The 18,713-nt window shown below is 47.9% G+C and overlaps 8 protein-coding genes across 8 annotated transcripts; 4 read left to right on the forward strand and 4 right to left on the reverse strand.

The window, feature by feature from the left end:
* The first annotated feature begins 222 nt into the window (after positions 1 to 222).
* Positions 223 to 2,218, forward strand: V1508DRAFT_168095 (triose-phosphate transporter family-domain-containing protein). Its single transcript, XM_066936092.1, has 4 exons — positions 223 to 462; positions 510 to 577; positions 629 to 634; positions 687 to 2,218. The coding sequence occupies exons 1-4, from the start codon at positions 359 to 361 to the stop codon at positions 1,772 to 1,774; spliced, it is 1,266 nt and encodes a 421-aa protein (XP_066795147.1). The 5' UTR covers positions 223 to 358; the 3' UTR covers positions 1,775 to 2,218.
* A 443-nt stretch (positions 2,219 to 2,661) lies between these two features.
* V1508DRAFT_433285 (uncharacterized protein) lies at positions 2,662 to 3,700 on the reverse strand (the record flags this gene model as incomplete). Its single annotated transcript, XM_066941976.1, has 2 exons — positions 2,662 to 3,621; positions 3,674 to 3,700. The coding sequence occupies 2 exons, from the start codon at positions 3,698 to 3,700 to the stop codon at positions 2,662 to 2,664; spliced, it is 987 nt and encodes a 328-aa protein (XP_066795148.1).
* Positions 3,701 to 5,591: 1,891 nt separating this feature from the next.
* Positions 5,592 to 7,748, forward strand: V1508DRAFT_168189 (uncharacterized protein). The gene is made up of 3 exons (XM_066936093.1): positions 5,592 to 5,759; positions 5,808 to 6,706; positions 6,767 to 7,748. Exons 2-3 carry the CDS (start codon positions 5,966 to 5,968, stop codon positions 7,463 to 7,465), a joined length of 1,440 nt encoding a protein of 479 aa, XP_066795149.1. The 5' UTR covers positions 5,592 to 5,759; positions 5,808 to 5,965; the 3' UTR covers positions 7,466 to 7,748.
* A 763-nt stretch (positions 7,749 to 8,511) lies between these two features.
* V1508DRAFT_388002 (aspartic peptidase domain-containing protein) lies at positions 8,512 to 10,815 on the forward strand. The gene is made up of 4 exons (XM_066937858.1): positions 8,512 to 8,715; positions 8,794 to 8,836; positions 8,896 to 9,016; positions 9,379 to 10,815. Exons 1-4 carry the CDS (start codon positions 8,651 to 8,653, stop codon positions 10,329 to 10,331), a joined length of 1,182 nt encoding a protein of 393 aa, XP_066795150.1. The 5' UTR covers positions 8,512 to 8,650; the 3' UTR covers positions 10,332 to 10,815.
* V1508DRAFT_419667 (glutathione S-transferase) lies at positions 10,584 to 11,718 on the reverse strand. The gene is made up of 2 exons (XM_066940629.1): positions 11,289 to 11,718; positions 10,584 to 11,236 (listed from the first exon to the last, which is right to left on the reverse strand). Exons 1-2 carry the CDS (start codon positions 11,705 to 11,707, stop codon positions 10,864 to 10,866), a joined length of 792 nt encoding a protein of 263 aa, XP_066795151.1. The 5' UTR covers positions 11,708 to 11,718; the 3' UTR covers positions 10,584 to 10,863.
* A 527-nt stretch (positions 11,719 to 12,245) lies between these two features.
* On the reverse strand, positions 12,246 to 13,787 carry V1508DRAFT_433289 (uncharacterized protein; the record flags this gene model as incomplete). Its single annotated transcript, XM_066941977.1, has 1 exon — positions 12,246 to 13,787. The coding sequence occupies one exon, from the start codon at positions 13,785 to 13,787 to the stop codon at positions 12,246 to 12,248; it is 1,542 nt and encodes a 513-aa protein (XP_066795152.1).
* Positions 13,788 to 15,066: 1,279 nt separating this feature from the next.
* On the forward strand, positions 15,067 to 17,881 carry V1508DRAFT_462538 (CRT10-domain-containing protein). Its single transcript, XM_066942840.1, has 2 exons — positions 15,067 to 15,789; positions 15,847 to 17,881. The coding sequence occupies exons 1-2, from the start codon at positions 15,331 to 15,333 to the stop codon at positions 17,569 to 17,571; spliced, it is 2,184 nt and encodes a 727-aa protein (XP_066795153.1). The 5' UTR covers positions 15,067 to 15,330; the 3' UTR covers positions 17,572 to 17,881.
* A 265-nt stretch (positions 17,882 to 18,146) lies between these two features.
* V1508DRAFT_356170 (uncharacterized protein) lies at positions 18,147 to 18,713 on the reverse strand (the record flags this gene model as incomplete). Its single annotated transcript, XM_066936983.1, has 1 exon — positions 18,147 to 18,713. A coding segment is annotated over one exon (567 nt), but the record flags the coding sequence as incomplete, so codon positions are not given.

Below are 18,713 nucleotides of genomic sequence, written 5' to 3' on the forward strand. Positions count from 1 at the left end.
AACCGGTACTTGACAGATGAGAATTTCGATGTGTGGATGCGACACATTGGATAATTTCCTGATATCTAGAGTTTGGTTCTCGAAAGCTGACAGCACCGAGCGCAGTCGTGCTAACCGAAAACGGCATGGCCGAGTTTTAATAGTTCTTAGTGCGAAAAGCTCGGGCCCTTTAACGTATCCAAATGATATGCGCCGCTTTTCGTTCCTGACAACACATGTTATGCATCTCTTCTTTACTTAGCGTCGAGCCCCATCTGTTTCTGACTTACATGATCCCCACCAAACTTTGCCTCTCGTTGGTAGCGACTATCTATTCGCATGCTACATCTATTTACGTGTCGTTCAATAGGTTGTAGATATGGGAGCTGGAGACGTAGCTAAGCCAACGACCGGTGGTGCGGGATTGCTCCTGTCGTCGACTTTGAAGGCTAAGTCACATACCAATTCGACGGCAATTGTGCTGTAAGTAAAGCATAATTCTCAAAAAATTCAAGCTAACACAAACCTAGGATATGGATTGGGATTTCGTCATCGGTGATTTTGTTTAACAAGGCAATTTTATACAATTCTCGGTTTCGTAAGTTCTATCTCTAATTTTGCGATAAGAAGCTAATTACAATCCGTCTAGCCTTCCGTATGTCAATATAATATCTGAACCAATGCGGACTAACCTAACAAACCGACAGCAATATTTTTGACGACATGGCATCTAGTGTTTTCGGCGTTGGTGACGCAGTTATTGTCCAAGACAACGAACGTGTACAGTCCACAGTCTCTGGTCATATCGCAGACTGTGTATTTACGGCGAATAATGCCGATTGCGATCTTCTATTCCTTTGCGCTAGTCTGCAGTAACCAGGCATATATGTATCTTAACATCTCGTTTATTCAGATGCTCAAGGCGACCACTCCAGTCGCTGTGTTCATAGTATCTTATATTCTGCGGCAGGAATCGTTCCGAATTGACGTTCTAGCGAACATTTGGATGATAGTGTTCGGAGTGTTTGTCGCGTCGTTTGGTGAAATCAACTTTTCGGTTTGTGGTGTGGCGATTGAGTTAGCAGGTATTGTGTTCGAAGCACTTCGTCTTGTCATGATGAATCGGCTCTTGCATGCACCCGACGAGAAGGACGCGACAATGTACAACAGTAAGAAAGGTCAAGGACAGCCCATGGACCCATTAGTCTGTCTTTACTACTTCTCGCCGATCTGCGCTGTCGCCAACCTTTGCCTCTTTCTACTATCAGACGAACGGAAGCAGCTCACATTTGCTGCGCTCCGGCAGTTGGGCGTTAGCACTTTGTTTTTGAACGCATTTGCCGCGTTCATGCTGAATGTGTCGGTTGTGTTCTTGATAGGGCGTACGTCGTCGCTCGTGCTGACTTTGTGTGGTATCCTCAAAGATATCGTCCTTGTGCTTGTGTCTGCGTTTCTCTGGCGGACGCCGATCGCGCGGATTCAAGTCGTTGGATATCTCATCACCCTGATAGGGCTCTTTGGCTACAAGTTCGGATATTCACCGCTATTAGTGCTGGCGCAGGCCACGGATAAGCAGGGATATAAGAAATATTACTCGACAATGACTCCCCGGGCACGGAAACGCGTCGCCGCGGCAAGCCTAATGTTGTCATTATCTGCCGCCATCGTGCTGTATTACTCACAGATGCTGCGGATAAGTGGCGGAGTTGTAGATGGAGCTTTTGATGACGTGCGATCGGCAGTTGTTGCCGACACTACGCAGTCCTATATTCGCGTCGTCGAGATTAAACGGTAACAATATGGGGTTTTGGGTTCTGTTGTGTTGCATTTGTTTGGCATATGATAAAACATTGGATTCTGGACTATTCAGTATTGCCATCACATTTATAAATTTGTTGGTCTGGCAGGTTTTGAAGCGCATTGAAAAAGGACATAATATACGACGAGATTGTTGGGGAATACACATGACGAGTTGAAATTTACGCTTCGCGTGGCATGATATGATCTTTCTCATCAGTGACAAGGATATATGGCTTTAAGTAAATAAACAATACATGTCTGCTACTCTTTTCTAATTTCTTCATAGATGTACCTAACTGGACCTATGACTTGCATTAGACAGCTACCAGATCTCGGCATTTTGTTTCGTAAGTTCATAAGGGCAAGGAAACAAGGCTCAGCTTCGTGGCGAGTAGCTGTGCGCGCATATGCATAGATTTTCTAACGAGGATCTATACGAGAATCTATAGAAAGGAACATCCATTTTGGACAACGGAGTAGGGAAGGAAGTCCTCCACGTCAAAACCAAAACCCAGTGGAAACAAAACCTAACACTATTCCTGATGACTTTGTAAAGGCTCCGTGTTGACGCCTTTCGACCAAGGCGTCGCTGAGACCGGTAGTGGACCAAGTGGCTTGGTTCCCGACGTTCTTCGACCTGCTCCGGTTCCAGACAAACATTACCTTCGGCCAGTGTTACATTGAATAATACCTGCACAGATTGTAGCAGGCTTTGTTACAGATTTCGTGGATGATGGCTGGATAGTAAAAGCACATGTAAACCATTATTTATTATAAGCTGTGACAGCGAAGTGTGTGGTTAATTGCCAGTTTACCATTAAGGTACAATCAGCAGTGATCAGGGCACATTCGAATCAAAATGGTATAAAGAGCAAATACTTTTTATTCTTCCACGTGGAGCTTCTTCCCCCTCATCATATCCGTCACAATTCTAGCTGCTTCGTACCCCAAATACCGCGCTTTTGCAGAAGTGGTTGCACGATTCTCGTCCTCGACAGATTGTAAGAGCGCGTCCATGATTTGCAATCGCTTCCGCTCAAGGATGGCTGATTGTTTTTGCTCCATGAGGCATGCGGCACAGTATTGCTCGAATCGATTGTGATGGAAACAGTGTATGCGCCGCGGTACGCGTGGTGGCGATGGCGTCGGCGATGCTGATGACGAAGCGTCCTGTCTTTCGGTTTCATGGCGGTCTGTGTCTGGTGAACTGAGTTCTTCGGGCGTTGTAGAAAACAGAGAGTCAGTAGGAGACGACAGCGTAGGAGAAGACACATAATGATTTTCCACAGGCTGCCCCAGTTCCCCCTCCATTGGCTTGGTACTCTGGACGACAGTTGAAACAGGATGAACAATGACAGTTGAAACACTAGCATCAGTAACGTCCAGACCAGAGGATTCTACGATGTTGCTAATCGAAACGTTAGCAGAGACTGCGGGAGTGCAGTAGTTGTCGGATGCGTAGACGCTGGTCACGATTGTACCTTGGTATCTACCACGCAGAGTCTGCCGTATAGTTTGTGCCAGCTCGTCAGAGACATGCCAAAAAGACTCGTCGTTTTCCATGTGGGTACTGACAGTCGCGAACATGGATTCAGCATCAAGCGGCTCGGCAAGCTCGAACGGCGGGAAATCTGGAAGCTGGCAGCTTGCCTGAAGGCTAAATAACTTCGGGAGCCCTGTGTCGGAAGCTGGAGATTGTCCAGTCGAGTCTTGGAACAAGCCATTGTCAGATAATCGAATGGGTGACGATAGTGTCGTATTCGAGTCTAGTTCGTGAGGTGATATTGTGTCGGGAGACGGCGGGCTTGGACGGACGAGCAAACGATATCTGGAGGCCGCGGTCTGAAATTGCGACGATTAGCAAAAGATTCACGATTAAAGTAGATAGACGTACGGCCAAGATTCTCGATCTTTGACGCATGATGCTTTGGTCTAAATTAGTAGAAAGTTACATAAAGTCCTGTAAAGTCGATAGTTGTGTTCGACGACGATAGTAGGTTTCTTGTCTCAACGACAAGCCAATGGAATCGAAGCTTGATATATTCGGAGGTAGGTTCGGACCGGAAGTTGTTCGATTTAGTAATTATTGACGATGGAGAGTTAGTAGTCAGCGTGGCCGACGGGACTATGGCGTCAGGCCGAATCCAAAGGACAGGCTGCATACAACACTGCACAGACCTACCTCGATCGTCTGCTCAAGCCCGACTGCTGCTAGTACGACTCGCGAACCGTATACTCACTGTGTATACCGAGGCACCGACAGCGAGTGTCATTTAGCGATCATATATTATTCTGGACCTGCTATTATGTTATCTGTAATTTGGCGGACACAATTGGCGGACGCATCATCGAAAAGAATAGCGTCCTTAAACTTGCAGTTTCTAGGTTTTTTGTTCCAGCGCGGTCTGTATTACAGTAGTTTGAGGTGAATTGTTTCGTTCGACTACGCCCTCCCCTCCCCTCAATCAACGGGCCGTATCATAGATGTAGCATAGTCATAAGCGGCAGAATGTAGATGCGGTCCCATTGGAGAGCTGATTTCTTCGTATGGAAAACATCGCAGGGATCATTCAGAAGTATATGACTATATTACTAGAATTGCCGGTTTGCAGAATGTCCGGGTTACTGGATCAGCCCATTAGTTCTGCGGCCGCAAAAAAGTGATTGTTGACCAGGGTGGTCTAAGCAGGAACGGACGAGGTCGCGCCTGCCAAAACGGGCATACCTGCCGAATTGGGTTGCTACAGGATGCAAGGGGGTTCCTGAATGGGTCACGTCAGTAGATACTAGAACGAGCGCACTAGGCCGCATCTGGCATGGAAGACTCTGCATTGGGCAAGCGTGGCAGCAACGCACGTGCGGCAATGATGCCCGAGATACGAACGTACAAAGGCTGTGCTGCCGACTTCAGCTCGACTATGTCCGTTGGCTCCTTCATTGCCCCGGCACGCATTCGTCCATTGGCCTACCAAAAGAACACGACAGGCACGCGCAATGGCGAAAATTGCATCGGATACTTCGAGCAGCTTCTGCGGATCTCTCCGTGGTCCGCAACACGTCGCTGCACTGGTTACGACCGAGCTCTGACCTAAAGTCTAAATGAATAAACGACAAAAAGAGGAAGCCGAAAACACTTGTACTAGACTGTGACCTTTCCGCCGCCCACAGCTCGGTGTTTGTTGATCTAGCAAGTTATCCAGGTACACGCAGTCTGCGCACTTATCACTAGTACTTAGTAATGAGCATTAGCTTACGCGTGGCTACTGCACGAGCAACTTTGGCAGGTCGGATGCAGTGCTCGAGTCACTTCAGATAGTCAGTGGACTGTATATAAATCATATAAACTCAGGTGGCTCGTGAACTAAATGGCGACGAAAACCTTTGCCGGTTGCCGCCTAATATAATTCTACAGCAAGAAAAAGCAACAACGTGCCCATTTGGGTAATTGCCAACTCCCCCCTCACAGCCTTCGCGGTCCGCCATCATATGTCTGGCCGACCCGTCACCTTTCTCAACACACTCGTCCGCCGTCTCGACTCCGTTCCCCGTAGTCGTTAGCTGCCGTCCTCCACACTAAGGCACGCTTTGTTGTACCGTGAGGTCCGCTTTTGCCAGCCTGATTTTTCACCTGCTTGTGATTCCTGCGGCGTGCAGTACGCGTGTGATCTGTGTGTTTCAACCCTGTTTTGGAGAGGTTTCCGCTTATTGGCACACACCAGACGCTATACGGTTCTTCCTATCACTTCCAAAATTGTGCAATCGTCCAAGGGTTGTGCTGCCACCAAGGTGAGAGGCCGATTTATCGTATTTGTGTTCCATTCGTGGTCTTGTTGTCGTGCGATTCAGTATTGTTTGCTGACTCGCAGCGAAGACCGCCACTCTTCGTTCCCGATCCCTCTCGTTATCGGTCCTCGTGGTACGGATTCGTGATCCAACTGTCGAAATCGATCAAATTTGTTGTACTGAGCTTTTGCATTAATGTACGTCTTCCACAAAATCCCTTGGCACTACTCCAACTAACTATTAAGTATCTGCATCTCCTTATGTTTATCCCAGCAGTATTGTCTACCGCTTTGGCCGCATCTTCATTCACCCTGGATAGCATTTCTTCATCCAGCATTACCGGTTTAGCCCAGTAATTATTCGCCGTATTCGCTCTTTATCCATACACTATAGAGGTAATATCATGAATGTCCAGAGCCTTCACGACGCACATCCTCAACCTATCCCTCAGCATATGCAGCAGCAGCAGTCACAATCTTCGTCTTCCGCAACAGTACCACCTCCATCTGCCGCTGTCGATAATGTCGCCGGTCTTCTAGGATTCTTACCTAATTCCTGGCAGGGCTCGGATGAATCACTTCGTCATGCGCTCTCATATCGTGCTGAGGAAGAACGGAGACGTGCTGAGGAAGAGCGAACAAAGCAGGAGGAGCATCGGCTACAACTACGTAAAAAGGACTTGGAACTGTTAAGAGAAGGAATAAGATATGGCATCCCTCCCAGTATGATGCCATTCTTATTTATAGGTAATGGCGTCACAGGCGCGACGGCCGAGTGGATCAGGGATTATGTCGCTCGTATTTGGCAACAGCAGCAACATGAATTTCAAGCCGTCCAAGCTGTTGCCGCCACCGTCGCTGATCCACGATATCATCAGCACCATCATCGAAGTCAAAGCGCGCAGGCCATACCGTCATTGTCAGCCCAGCATAGCGGACAGTCACTCGCACCTCCGCCCCCTCCGCCGCCGCCACCTCCTCCTCCAGCACCGTCTCTACCATCATTAGTAACCGGGGTTGCGGGGCCGGTACCGTCGCCGTTCTCTCCACAAGAACAGTCTCCTGGTGGGCCGCAGCATCAGCATCCTCAATATCAGCATCGCCCTTCAGGTGCTGCGGTTACCCCACCGTTACAGGTTCGGCAGGTTGAGTTCCCTTCTGTTGCCATTACCCCTCACCATCGTCATCGCTCACCTCCTTATCAGAATGTTAAATCTCCCTCTCCTCCTCCTTCGCAGCCTACAATCCAATTTCACCACTGGCAACCGAATAGTGCTGGTAGCCAGAAAGACAAGACTTCGAGTGGTCAAAAGGAAAGCCTAACGTCTGTTTCAATCTCTTCTGCTGTATCAGCTTCGTCTACTACAGCTACTGCCCAGCAGCCACCACTGGGGAATGGAATTCCCCGGTCACCAACTCGATCTATACTGAATCCGACTTCTGACGATTCGATCTCGCCCAAGCGACGTCGTCAAACATCAGTATTTGAAGCCGGCACATCGAAACCTACTCATCAACTCAATCCAGCACCGCGGGCCAACAGTCCAGGGTCGCCAGTGTTAGGCCATCCTTCTCTTCCACCGATATCATCCCTTAGTTCGGGTCCCAATGTCCCACGCAGACGAGGCACCGGTCATGCAAGGCATCGTTCTGAGGCTACACTGCACGGTTATGAGCCTTATGCCCGGCCACAAGTTCATCATCAACTAACTGGTCCTCCGATTTTGAACCCAAGCATCTCTTCTTCTGCTGCGTCTATTCCCCGGGGTGGTCATCGAGGTACCGACCCAGCTTGGGAGATTGGCTCAGTCGGTGTACTGGCCGCCGCTGCAGAAAGCGAACTTAAGAAGGAGATGATGGCTCTTCGCGACCAAGGTACCACAGACCGGACTCATCGTGACTAGACGATGCGATGCGGTGTGATAATGATGGTGAGAATTGCGGACTAGATGGAATTGAATGGAGGGAGAGGCGTTTTTGGGACTGGTGATGTTTTTCTAAACTGTTTTGGCATTTGGTTCTTGGACTCGTACTATCCGGATTTATGATAAAGATTGGACTCAGCAGCAAAAGTTCTATTTTTGAGTACCTTAGTGTTTTAATACTTCGCCCTTCATTACAATGTATTTGTCCTGTACTTTTTATGATGACCGTTATGATATCTTTACGAACCTTTTTGCGTTTATTTTGTCCTATCATGTCGTGTCACTAGTTACGGTTTTTTGTTTAATATTTGTAATGTAAAAGCTATCACGATTTACTCTTCGTCGATCTGGTGTTTGGCATATGTTCCACAATATTCATCTGTGTTCATACTTCATAGACGTAATGGAGATTCCGGCAGCGTGGAGAGGCACATCGTATGTTAGCTCCACGGCCAATTGTATTGCAAGTTCCCTGCATTGATTTCGATTGAATAGTTACCAGTTTGGCGACGAAGCCGTTAATATTTGGCATCTTCTCTTTAAATTAAAACCACAGGTGCAGTGCGCCGCGTAAAGATAACGCTGTTGCACATAAGTTAAATATGAAGCCCGCAGTATGATATTCGCTAGTATGATGTGTCCCATCGAGACTACGCGGTGCGATGGTTGCCCGGGAAACGAGGAACAATATAGCCTGTCGCATACAAAAAAGTTGGTCTGTTAACTTAGGGAAACCATCAAACACCTGTCTATATGTCGCAAGTCATTGTCGCTGTGGTGTAAATACTATGAATTGGGGGTATATGGTACACAAGAGATATACGGACTGCAGATACACCATTGGAGGTAAAAACATATGCACCTCGGCTTGCGTGCACTCCAGATAAGAGAGTTCGCGATTAGGATTTTCTCTACAAAGGTTGCGTCATCTATGCGCGCATTTGAGATAGATAAGAGTGGTGCACAGCCACCGCTAATCCTTACCTTGACTGTGGCTCGTCTTGCGGCGGTGCAAAGTCCGTCGGATTGTCAGTTGACTTGGCCGCTCAGACGGGGGGGTGCTGTCCCAATCGCCCACGCCGGCACACACTTCGTCTTGCTTCCTGTCCTCTCCTCTTTTTCGCCACATCCACCACACCCAGTTCATTCACATTAAACCCCATAATGAAAGTTTCCGCTCTTTTACTTCTCGGCGCCCTGTTGGGCTTGTCAGAGGCCGCAGTTCACAAGTTCGTTTCCCGATATTACCCCTCTGAGAGTGTGATTGCAGTGTGTGATGAGCTGAGCTAAGTCCTTGTTCTATCTAGACTTAATGTGAAGAAGGTTCCTCTCACTGAGCAGCTCGCCAAGGTACGCATCGTCGTTTTATTATGATCTGATGATTATTCTGACGAAGACACTTTGTATAGCTTGACATGACCTCTCACATGAAGGCCCTTGGCCAGAAATACCTTGGTAACTACAAGGGTGAGGAGTTCGATGCTGAGGCCGCTCACAACGTTCCGCTTACCAACTTCTTGAATGCGCAATGTAAGTTTATTTTGTGAAAGAATTGGATAGACAGATGAAAGGATGGTTGCAATGTGACCGTGTATTGTCCCCAGCCATGCCACGGTTCGACGGTTTGAAATCCGAAGATTTCGAGGCTTGAAGGCAGCAACCTCTCAACTTATTTTAGCTATTGGATTTCTGGATGCCAACTAATGAAACACGACTTAACATAAAGTGTGGAAGTTGGTGTGAGTAATCAATACCGGGTTAGGGTCCGCCACGAAAGCCTAGATTGCGTGCCGGCTGTAATGGACCCAAACCACTAATCCGCTCATCCTTGACGAATCCATCTATCTATTCAGAAGGGTCATCTCAAAAAATTTGACTAATTAGAAACTTAGACTTCACTGAGATCACCCTCGGTAGTCCTGCTCAGACATTCAAGGTTATCCTTGACACCGGTTCCTCAAACTTGTGGGTTCCTTCCGTCAGCTGCGGTTCCATTGCCTGCTATCTTCACACCAAGTACGACTCTTCTGCGTCGTCCACTTACAAGAAGAATGGCACGGCTTTCGAGATCCAGTATGGCTCTGGCTCCATGTCTGGATTCGTCTCAAACGATGTGTTGAGTATTGGCGACCTTACTATCGCCAACCAGGACTTCGCTGAGGCTACCCAGGAGCCCGGCCTTGCCTTTGCTTTCGGTCGCTTCGATGGCATCCTTGGACTTGGATACGACACTATTTCTGTTAACAAAATGGTTCCTCCCGTCTACAATGCCATTGCGCAGGGTCTCCTTGACGAGCCTGTTTTCTCTTTCTACCTCGGCGACAATGTTGCCAACGAGGAGGTGGGTGGCATTGCTACATTCGGTGGTGTTGACAAGTCTTACTATGAGGGTGATATCATCACTCTCCCAGTCCGCCGCAAGGCTTATTGGGAGGTTGAGCTTAAGAGCATCAAATTCGGCAAGGAGGTTGCTGACCTTGAGAACACTGGTGCCATTGTTGATACCGGTACCTCTCTCATTGCTCTCCCAACTGGTCTTGCTGAGATTCTCAACATGGAGATTGGCGCCAAGAAGAACTGGCAGGGTCAGTACACCGTCGATTGCGAAGTGCGCAGCAAGCTCCCTGAGATCTCTTTCAATCTTGGCGGCTACGACTTTGCCATCTCCGCTGAGGACTATATCATGGAGGTCCAGGGCTCCTGTATCTCTGCCTTTATGGGCATGGACTTCCCTGAGCCTATTGGTCCGCTAGTCATCCTTGGTGATGCCTTCCTCCGCAAATGGTACTCCATCTACGACATTGGCAACAACTCTGTCGGCTTGGCAAAGGCTAAAGTGAACTAAGCTATATAAAGTTTGCGTTGAGTTCAGGTCATGTGTCATGTCGGGTCCAATGTCATTGATTATAAGACTTTCGGACGATTATACAGTCGGGGTTGTTTTGGGACGGAATCCATGGTGTTGGTAAATCACGTTGTTATTTGCTATTATTAATTCATCGTTTTCGAATAGACGGCAAGATATTCATTAGTAAATGAGTACCTGCAATGGTGTACATTGTGATGGTAATCGCTATATACACTTATTGTACTAGGGGTTAACTATAGGCAGGGGAGTGAGGTGGACATCTTATTGGGTTTATATATGTTAGTTGCTCATTGTTTGTATTTGTTTCGTGCAATATACTTATTCTAAAATAATCCTTTTGCAGCGATGTTTCACTTCATCTGACAGTCAGATGGATTAATATGTGTAGCGAGAATCATTACATAAAGCCATTCGATGGAAAATGTGGTCTTCATTTAAATGACAATCACGTAGTAAAAATGTACACCAAAAAGCATACTTCGCATATACTGTGGCATCTGCTATGGGATCAATGTTTGTCGGTATTCTCCATCGCAGCAATTTTGTTCCTCATATTCTCCCAAGACACCATCATCTGTTCTGGAGTCATAGTCGACGGTGGCACATTGATGCCTCTCTGCACTCCTTGTCTTGCTGCGATCCGGTCTACCCACTTCTTCACGCCGGGCCACTCGTCCAGATCTATCAGCAATCTCGGTGCACCGCGCACCCACGTGAAGTTGGCAATGTCAGCCAAAGTGTACTTGTCGCCAGCAAGCCAGTCGTGCGACGCGAGGCGAGACTCGAGCACGGAGTAAAGACGTTTTGTCTCTGTCACGTAACGTTCAATAGCGTAATCGGAGCGCACTTTTGCCATGGCAACGAAATGGTTGGCTTGACCTGCTCAATTGTTAGTCGGATTAACCATGCGCTTGGGAACGTGAGTGCTTCCCTTGCATGGGCCCGATCCCTCCCATCTGGAACATCAGCCAGCTGAGCATCTCGTAGTAGTCGCCCGACCCGTGCGGGTAGGAAATCTTGTGCTCTTTGTCGTATTTGTCGACGAGATAGAGCATAATAGCTCCGCTCTCGAAGACGCGAAGGTCGCCATCTTTAATAGCCGGGATCCTACCATTAGGGTTGATCTCGAGGAACCAGGGCTCTTTCTGAATGTTTTTCGAGATGTCGATTTTTTCAGTCTTGTAAGGGAGATTGAGTTCCTCGAGCGTAATGGACGCCTTGAAGCCGTTCGGCGTGCCAAAAGTATACAGAGTCAAGTCGTTTGCCATTGTGTTTCTCAATGAACTGGGCGAGAAGTGCTGCGCGAAAGTTTTAACCCTTGAAGCTGCGAAAAGCAAGAAATTGGAATTCATGTACTAAGAAGATGAGCAGGTAGGAAACCACGCCCCTTGACGCAAGGTTGACAAATCCATTCGCACTCCCCAAACCCCACGAAGCTGTCAAGGTTTGAGCCCTAATCAGTCGACTAGCTTATCTGGTTTTAAGAACTCAAGAGTACGGTACCAAACTCTCATAGGGACAATTTTATGAGATTTGTCAGGAGCATTGCCTAGCAGTGGGAAACTATGCATTGTACCCTGTCTATTTTATTTAAGTTATTTCTTTGTACAAACTGTCTTCCATCTCTCACACCTCAGCTAACGTAATGCATACCCAATCAGAATCACAGCCCAGAATATCGCAATGACAGAAACTCGACAATACCAAAGAAGTGCAAAATAGTGGGTAATCGAATCGAGAATGCCAACTAGAGAAAATATGGCAAAGGACAAGTGGGAATGTTGACACAGCAGAACCCAGACTCTATTGATAGGTAAATAATTATAAGCCCTGTAAGTTATTAATATCGAATGTAACGCGCAACTTCTCAACCAAGGAGAAGCCAGGTCATCATTCCTCGTTATCCATGGCATCGTCCCTTCTCTTTCGTTTGGATCGATGCGGACAGTATTTATAATCAGGAAAGATACTAGAATGCAGAGCCGCCGACTCTTTCTGCATCAGAATAAACAGTGACTTCAGCTCGGGCGGGACTCTACGCCAAATCATGGCGATGGCAGATTGGACTTTCGCGGTATTGACCATTCGCGTGTCAGCTGATGCCGAGTTCCGCATAACTTGGTGTAGTGCCGCGGTAGCGAACAATCGGTGCACGTTCAACGGTCTCTTTGGTAACTCTGCAAGTGGCTGTCCCGTGCGGCCGACACTAGAACCCTTATGGTTCGAGCGAACGACTAAATATGGGATCGGGCTGATAAGAATATTCAGTCTCTTGTTGCCGTCAGGAAAGAGATATGCCAATGTGAAGTCCATAAAGCTGCGGCCGAGAGCAGAAATGGGCTTCCCGTCTGTAGGGCTACAGGGCCCTTGAAGGTCTTCATCCGTGAAGTAGTCATCAACATGACTCATATCGACGACGTAGTAACGGCTAAGTGCCGCAATGTGCTTTTCGAACTGGAGATCCAGTGGACTGTTGCCAAAGACATCTCTGAAGAGCTTGCAGTAGCTGGGATAGCAGGGACCGGAGTCGTGGCAGATGACAAGATGTGCCCATCTGTCGACATCTAATTGACTCGGATATTCGACCGAGAGGAATTGGCTAAGCCGATCGCCGTGTAGCAGTAATGGGTATGCATCCGCGCGTTTGTTGAAAGAAATGTTCTTGGACTGACCCTTGCTTGTCGGATTGCTAGTCCTCGGCGGCTTATTCCGACAGACGGTAAATCCAATCGGTGTCCACCGGATACTATGCTGCAGGTATTCTCGGACCGTTCCTTTGACCATGGGAGCCTCTTGTAGAGCTTGCGAGGCTGGTGATATCGAGGCTGAAAGATGATGATTAGGTGAAGGGTTCGGAGTGAGAAGTAAGCGTTCTTCATCCAACGCAAGCACTCTTGTTGGTAAGGCATGGGCATTTACATTCAGACTGGGTGGACCCTCGCGCTCACTGTCGGCTGGAGACAGAACACCAAGGCTAGGATCGATCTCCGAACGTTGGCAGGTGTAGCCGACATCTGCCCTGAGCAAGGATGATTCTGTTTCCATTTGCTGTCCTGGGTCCACCGCGATAAGATCGGTTCCTGAGTGCTGGTCGCCCTGGTCCTCCTGAAATTCCTTAGTCGAAAAGGAATTATCAGATCCCAGGGCGAAGCTAGACGCTGTCTGTGAGACCGGCATGGCTGAGACCATGCCCAAGAAACACCAATCAAAGTCATCATGCCCCATGGCCCGCTCTGGGTATAATGCAAGAAAATCGTCGTAATCAACTAGATCAATAAAACTCTCCGCAGTGATCCTAGTCAAGTTTCGCTCCGAGGAAGAAGACGGCGCTGTGACGAACACCGAGGAGCTGTCATCAGATACCTCGAGCTTCGGTCTAGCTGCCATATTGTCGGAAACTGTAATGGTATCATTTTGGTCGAACCCTTCCATGCTGATGGTTTCAATCCAGTACGAAATTCGTATCGTGAAAGCTTAGACAACCGCGGTGCGAGAAATATTCCGTGTGAAGGCAGTGGGCAGAGTAAGGGCGGAGTAAAATGGGAAATGTGAGAATCGGGCCGGAAGTCATTGCGGATGCGGGGTGAGGGTTCCTTCTCTGGCTAGGACTACATGTTTCTTGGCCCATCGCAGGGTTCGTTTTGCCACGCTTCCTTTTCGCGTATACGTGACTTTCGCTCTGGCTCGTTATGTCCTCTGGCAGGCCCGCGACGAGCTACAGAGTGTAGGATACCGTTTACGCGAAGCAGCTGCGCTCTAGCGCAAGCGCTAGTTCTGTTGTTGACTTCATCGACCCAAGAAGAACATTTCGTTGCCCGTGACGTGCAGGAATGTTTTTAATTGCAATGGCCGTCAGCCGCAATTACGGCAACCCAGCCCGCACGGCGCATACAATCCACCCTCCGCCATGCAGAAGGCCAACAGTCAATTATGGTGGACACGGACTGATCTGCACAGAACGAATACGAGATGCAAACCGGCCGGGCCGCGGGTCGGCGGGACTTTTATTGTCAGGCTGTCAAGTTGTCAGACTCCTGCCGAGTCACACATCCGGTAGACAGCCAGCTATCACAGGAGGTCGAGTGCAGCTATCTGCGCCGCTCAGCTGCGAAAATGTAAGATTACTGGAGTGTGGCTGCTATCTCATTTGACAGCGGAATACTACGCTTGTGTGACGTATCGGTCCGTGCACTTATCGGCATCGCTGTCGTGCAGAAAATTGGGCCGTATTTGATGCGTAACGACACTAGCCCATGTTCGTTTCGATTTAGACTTGTCGCGGCCCAACATAGTGCGTACACAGATTCTGCGGCCAGGTCACAATGTTGGGTGCGCTTTGCCTTCAGCTGTCGCTTAATTTAAAGTTCGCTGAAGCCCTAACAGTCGAGAGTTCGGCTATTGCCACAGACCGCCTAGTGTCAAACATTAAATTGACACACACCAATGTTCGGCGAGATCCGTTTCCAGACAAAACCCATCCGGACAAGCCGCAGACATCGCAACAGGCCTAATAATACCTTGAAATTATCTGTATTTCGACAGACTCGCGTCTGCTAGCTTAGGCCCATATGCACGCAAGACTTGTGCGAATCGGAAATATGCGAAGTCCGCGAATTGTAGTATGGATTTAGAGTTCTAGCAATAAGTAAAGCATCGCAAATCATATCCTGGAAAGAAAACTACGAGACTCTTACCCTCACCCCCAATAGCGTACACTAGCCTGCAATGAGGCAACGTCTTCAATGTGGTACGCAAAGTCAGCCGTCCCGGAGCTAGCTTCTGTCCCCAAAACAGCCAAACCAAATTCCGACCCAGCAGTACAGTTACGATACTGGAATAAATCATGAACTATCGCCATTACTCGCGATACCTCCGACTTTCGTACATTACTGCTCCCTCCCTAATTCAAATGCAGTGCGTCTGCTGTACATTGCTCTGAAAAGCGTCTCATTTCCTGCGAGAGCGTCTATCTATAATGGAATCAACCATAGTCTCTCAGACGGAGTCGTCGCAGCTCGTCCGTCCTGAGAACCAGGTCGAGCAAACCTCCACGCGGGCAAGCGACAATTCGCACGATTATGATAGTGACGATGACGACGACGACTATGATAGTGAAGGAAGCTACTCTGGAGATGACGACGAAGATGAGGAAGACGACGATGACTTCAACGACGATGATGAGGAAGATGAGGAAGCTCGACGAATTCGACAGACTGTGCACGGGTTCCAATCCGGTCCCATCGCGGACTTCGTTATCTTCAGCCCACATCAGGTACCACCGCCAGCAAAGGCGCCCGAGAAAGAGGACGTGCCGGCGATGTTGGAACTACAACCAATCGGCCGTCAAAAGGTCATGTTCCTAAGTCCCGAGACGTGGCGTGTTAACTTGATGTCAATCTCGCGCTACGGATTCCTCTTTATTGCTGATGGCGAGGTAACTATTCATGCATTGTTTAGCATAGTACTGTTAAAGAAATTAACATCATGCTAGAAAATTAAGGTATTTCGGATAGCATCCCCCGCGCGGCCAGAACTTGTCTTGTTTACTCAACTCACTCCACCGAAACCAAACCCACCGACAATCAGCCAGATCCTTGGTGCTAACAACCCAATGAATTTATTTTCTATCAACGCGCTTAAAATTGGTACACTTGGTGGCGAGGAACATTTAGTCATTCTCACTGATGCGGGCCAGGCCATAGTATATTCTACCACTAGCATACTACGACATCAAGAAAATTCCGGAGAAACTGCCAAGGACACGACGCCAGTATTCGTCCTTCAGGTTGAGAGATCTGCTTGGGGTGTCGATCTTTACGACCGTGAGAGGTTGATTGTGGTTTCCGACAACAGCCACACTATCACGGTTTTCAAACTTGGATTCTCTGACAAGTGGGATCCCCACAACGAGAAGCAACGAGCGCAACGACGGCAGAAGCGCCAGCGCGAAGGAGGCTCGTCCTCGGAAGAGTACGCTTCGGGAAACGCATCGGCTTCCGCAAACGCATCTGACGCCAACGGACGCCAAAACCGGCAACACAAGCATCACCGCCACCATAAACACCAGCTTTACAAATCTTCCGCACGACAAACTAAGCGAACGCGAGATTCCGAAGCGTTCACTCGTATTATACACAACGCTCACGACAATAATATCCCAAATGTCCGATTTGTTGATGTCCCGATCCGCGATCCAACGACAAACGTCACCACAACCCAAGTTTGCGTCTTGAGCGCGTCAATCGACGGCGATGTCAAGCTTTGGGACATAAATACCATGCGCTGCATTTGTGGCTCACTGTTTTTGGATAAGAAAGGCTGGTCATGTTTGCCGCTATGGAAGCACGATTTTGCATTGGTTCCCAACATTAATGTCATATCCGGTATGAAACCGCTTACAGACGACGTTGACCCGACCACAGGACGTTCACTGCATAAGCCTGACTCTGACCTGATAATATCGTATCCGGTAAAGTCTCGAAGTCCGTACATGACTACGACGAGAAGAAAGATAGTAGAAAATGAGGATAGTGACGACGTCTATCCGTACATGATGTATGAAGAAGTTACCGATGTATTGGAGGACCGCGAAGCCCAAATCTACGTTACTTCAATGAACCGAATGAATTACGAGCATAACATATTGGATCCACGACCGGGACAGCCCCCTCCTGACACACCGTCGTCATATGACGATAATCCGATGCTTACGGCCGAAGAACGCAAGTCTGGTTATATACTGGACGATCTGATTGTCTTCCACTCGACGCTCTATCAGGCTAGGTTGGTCGCATTTAAAGAAGGAGAACAGTATTTGGCGAATATTTGTCCAGCCGTGTTCGGCAAGCGGATACCGATAGAAAACTTTACTGCCTCCTTCGACAGATTGAATATGGCAGTCGTTATTCCTGAGTTGGCATGCGTCATAGTAGCTAGTCAGGAAGGTCTCGTCTCCATCTTCAAGTTGTGCAAGACAGATGACGGACATATCGGACTCAAGCAAGAATATGTCATAGCCGAGCGCAAGAAGGTCTCCTCAAACAACACGTTACTCGGTCTAGATGTCTCTGCAGTCGAAACGGATGGCTCGGACTTGTCCCGCAGATTTGTGCTGTTTCTGATGTACTTAAATGGCACAGTCGTTACCTACCAACTCCGACGAAACGACATCGGCATGATTGACGAAGTACAAGATGTTGATGACTTGGTTTTCTAAAGTGCATATATGTTATCCGTTTTCGGTTTTTAACGTCCCATCTGGTAGCTGTCACATTTTACTCTTCGACTCTGCGGTATAACATTCTCTGGTTGCAAGATACAATTTTGGCTTTCATCTTTCTTTTTGTAACAGTTGCAGTGTAATAACAGGAAACAACATGTACACTACACATTTCGTTAAGGTCTGGCTTCGTTTTGGATTGGTGTTTATTCCTTCTCTTGTTTTACCGGTGTTCACGTAACGACTAATTTTGAGCTTGTAATAATATTTTAGGAGTTTATTTGAATTCATTACTTTGACAGCTTTATCATTATTATAGTACCAGGCCATCTCTTTGACTGGTGATATTGCCTAATGGCGACTGCACCATAACATCCCCTCATAGTAATGTGTACCGTAGTAGTGTAGCAAAGCTCGCAGGTGCTATACTTCAAAAAGCCGACAAATAATGAATGAAAATTGAAATATGCAAATAATAGTACCAACCGAATAAAAACACCTATTTAATCCTGACCGTGGCCATCCTTTCCCCCTACGACCAATAACACTTGGATATACCTGACAAAAGATGGTCAAATGGGAGTAGGGTCAAGTGTCTCCGTCTTCGAAGCCGTTATGTTCTTCCGACCCGTATTCAATAGACATATTCCATTTTCCGCCGCTTCGCCAGCATCATCGAGCACGTCTTCAAAGTCACTGCCGAATGCGCGTTCCACATCCACACCAGACAGCATCTCGTACTCTTTGAGAGCACTTTCCTCGATCTCTTGCACCGACGCAGAGGATTGTGCTGTCGTTTCGCGAAGTTCCTCTGCTTTCCGAACTTGCTCGTATAAAATTCGAATCTGATTCTGTTTTTCCTCTATCGAATTGCCGTCTGAACCAGGTGATGTCGTGGTCGTCGTGATAATAGGATCAGGCTGTGGATCGTTCCATGTCCGCATCTTATTCTTTAGCAGATATTTCCCACTATCTTGCCGTTCCATTACCACGAACTCGCAGTAATTCACATTCTTCAAACTCTCAAACCGCTCAACAGTCCAACGATACCACTTCATCAAAAATACCCGTGACATAAGTCCATGTGTAACAAGAACCAACACCTTCGCAAACTTATCCGAGCTAAACTGCCTGAATAA

This window comes from Lipomyces doorenjongii (genome assembly GCF_038497915.1).
Source record: "Lipomyces doorenjongii strain NRRL Y-27504 unplaced genomic scaffold V1508scaffold_33, whole genome shotgun sequence".
Classification (NCBI taxonomy): domain Eukaryota; kingdom Fungi; phylum Ascomycota; class Lipomycetes; order Lipomycetales; family Lipomycetaceae; genus Lipomyces; species Lipomyces doorenjongii.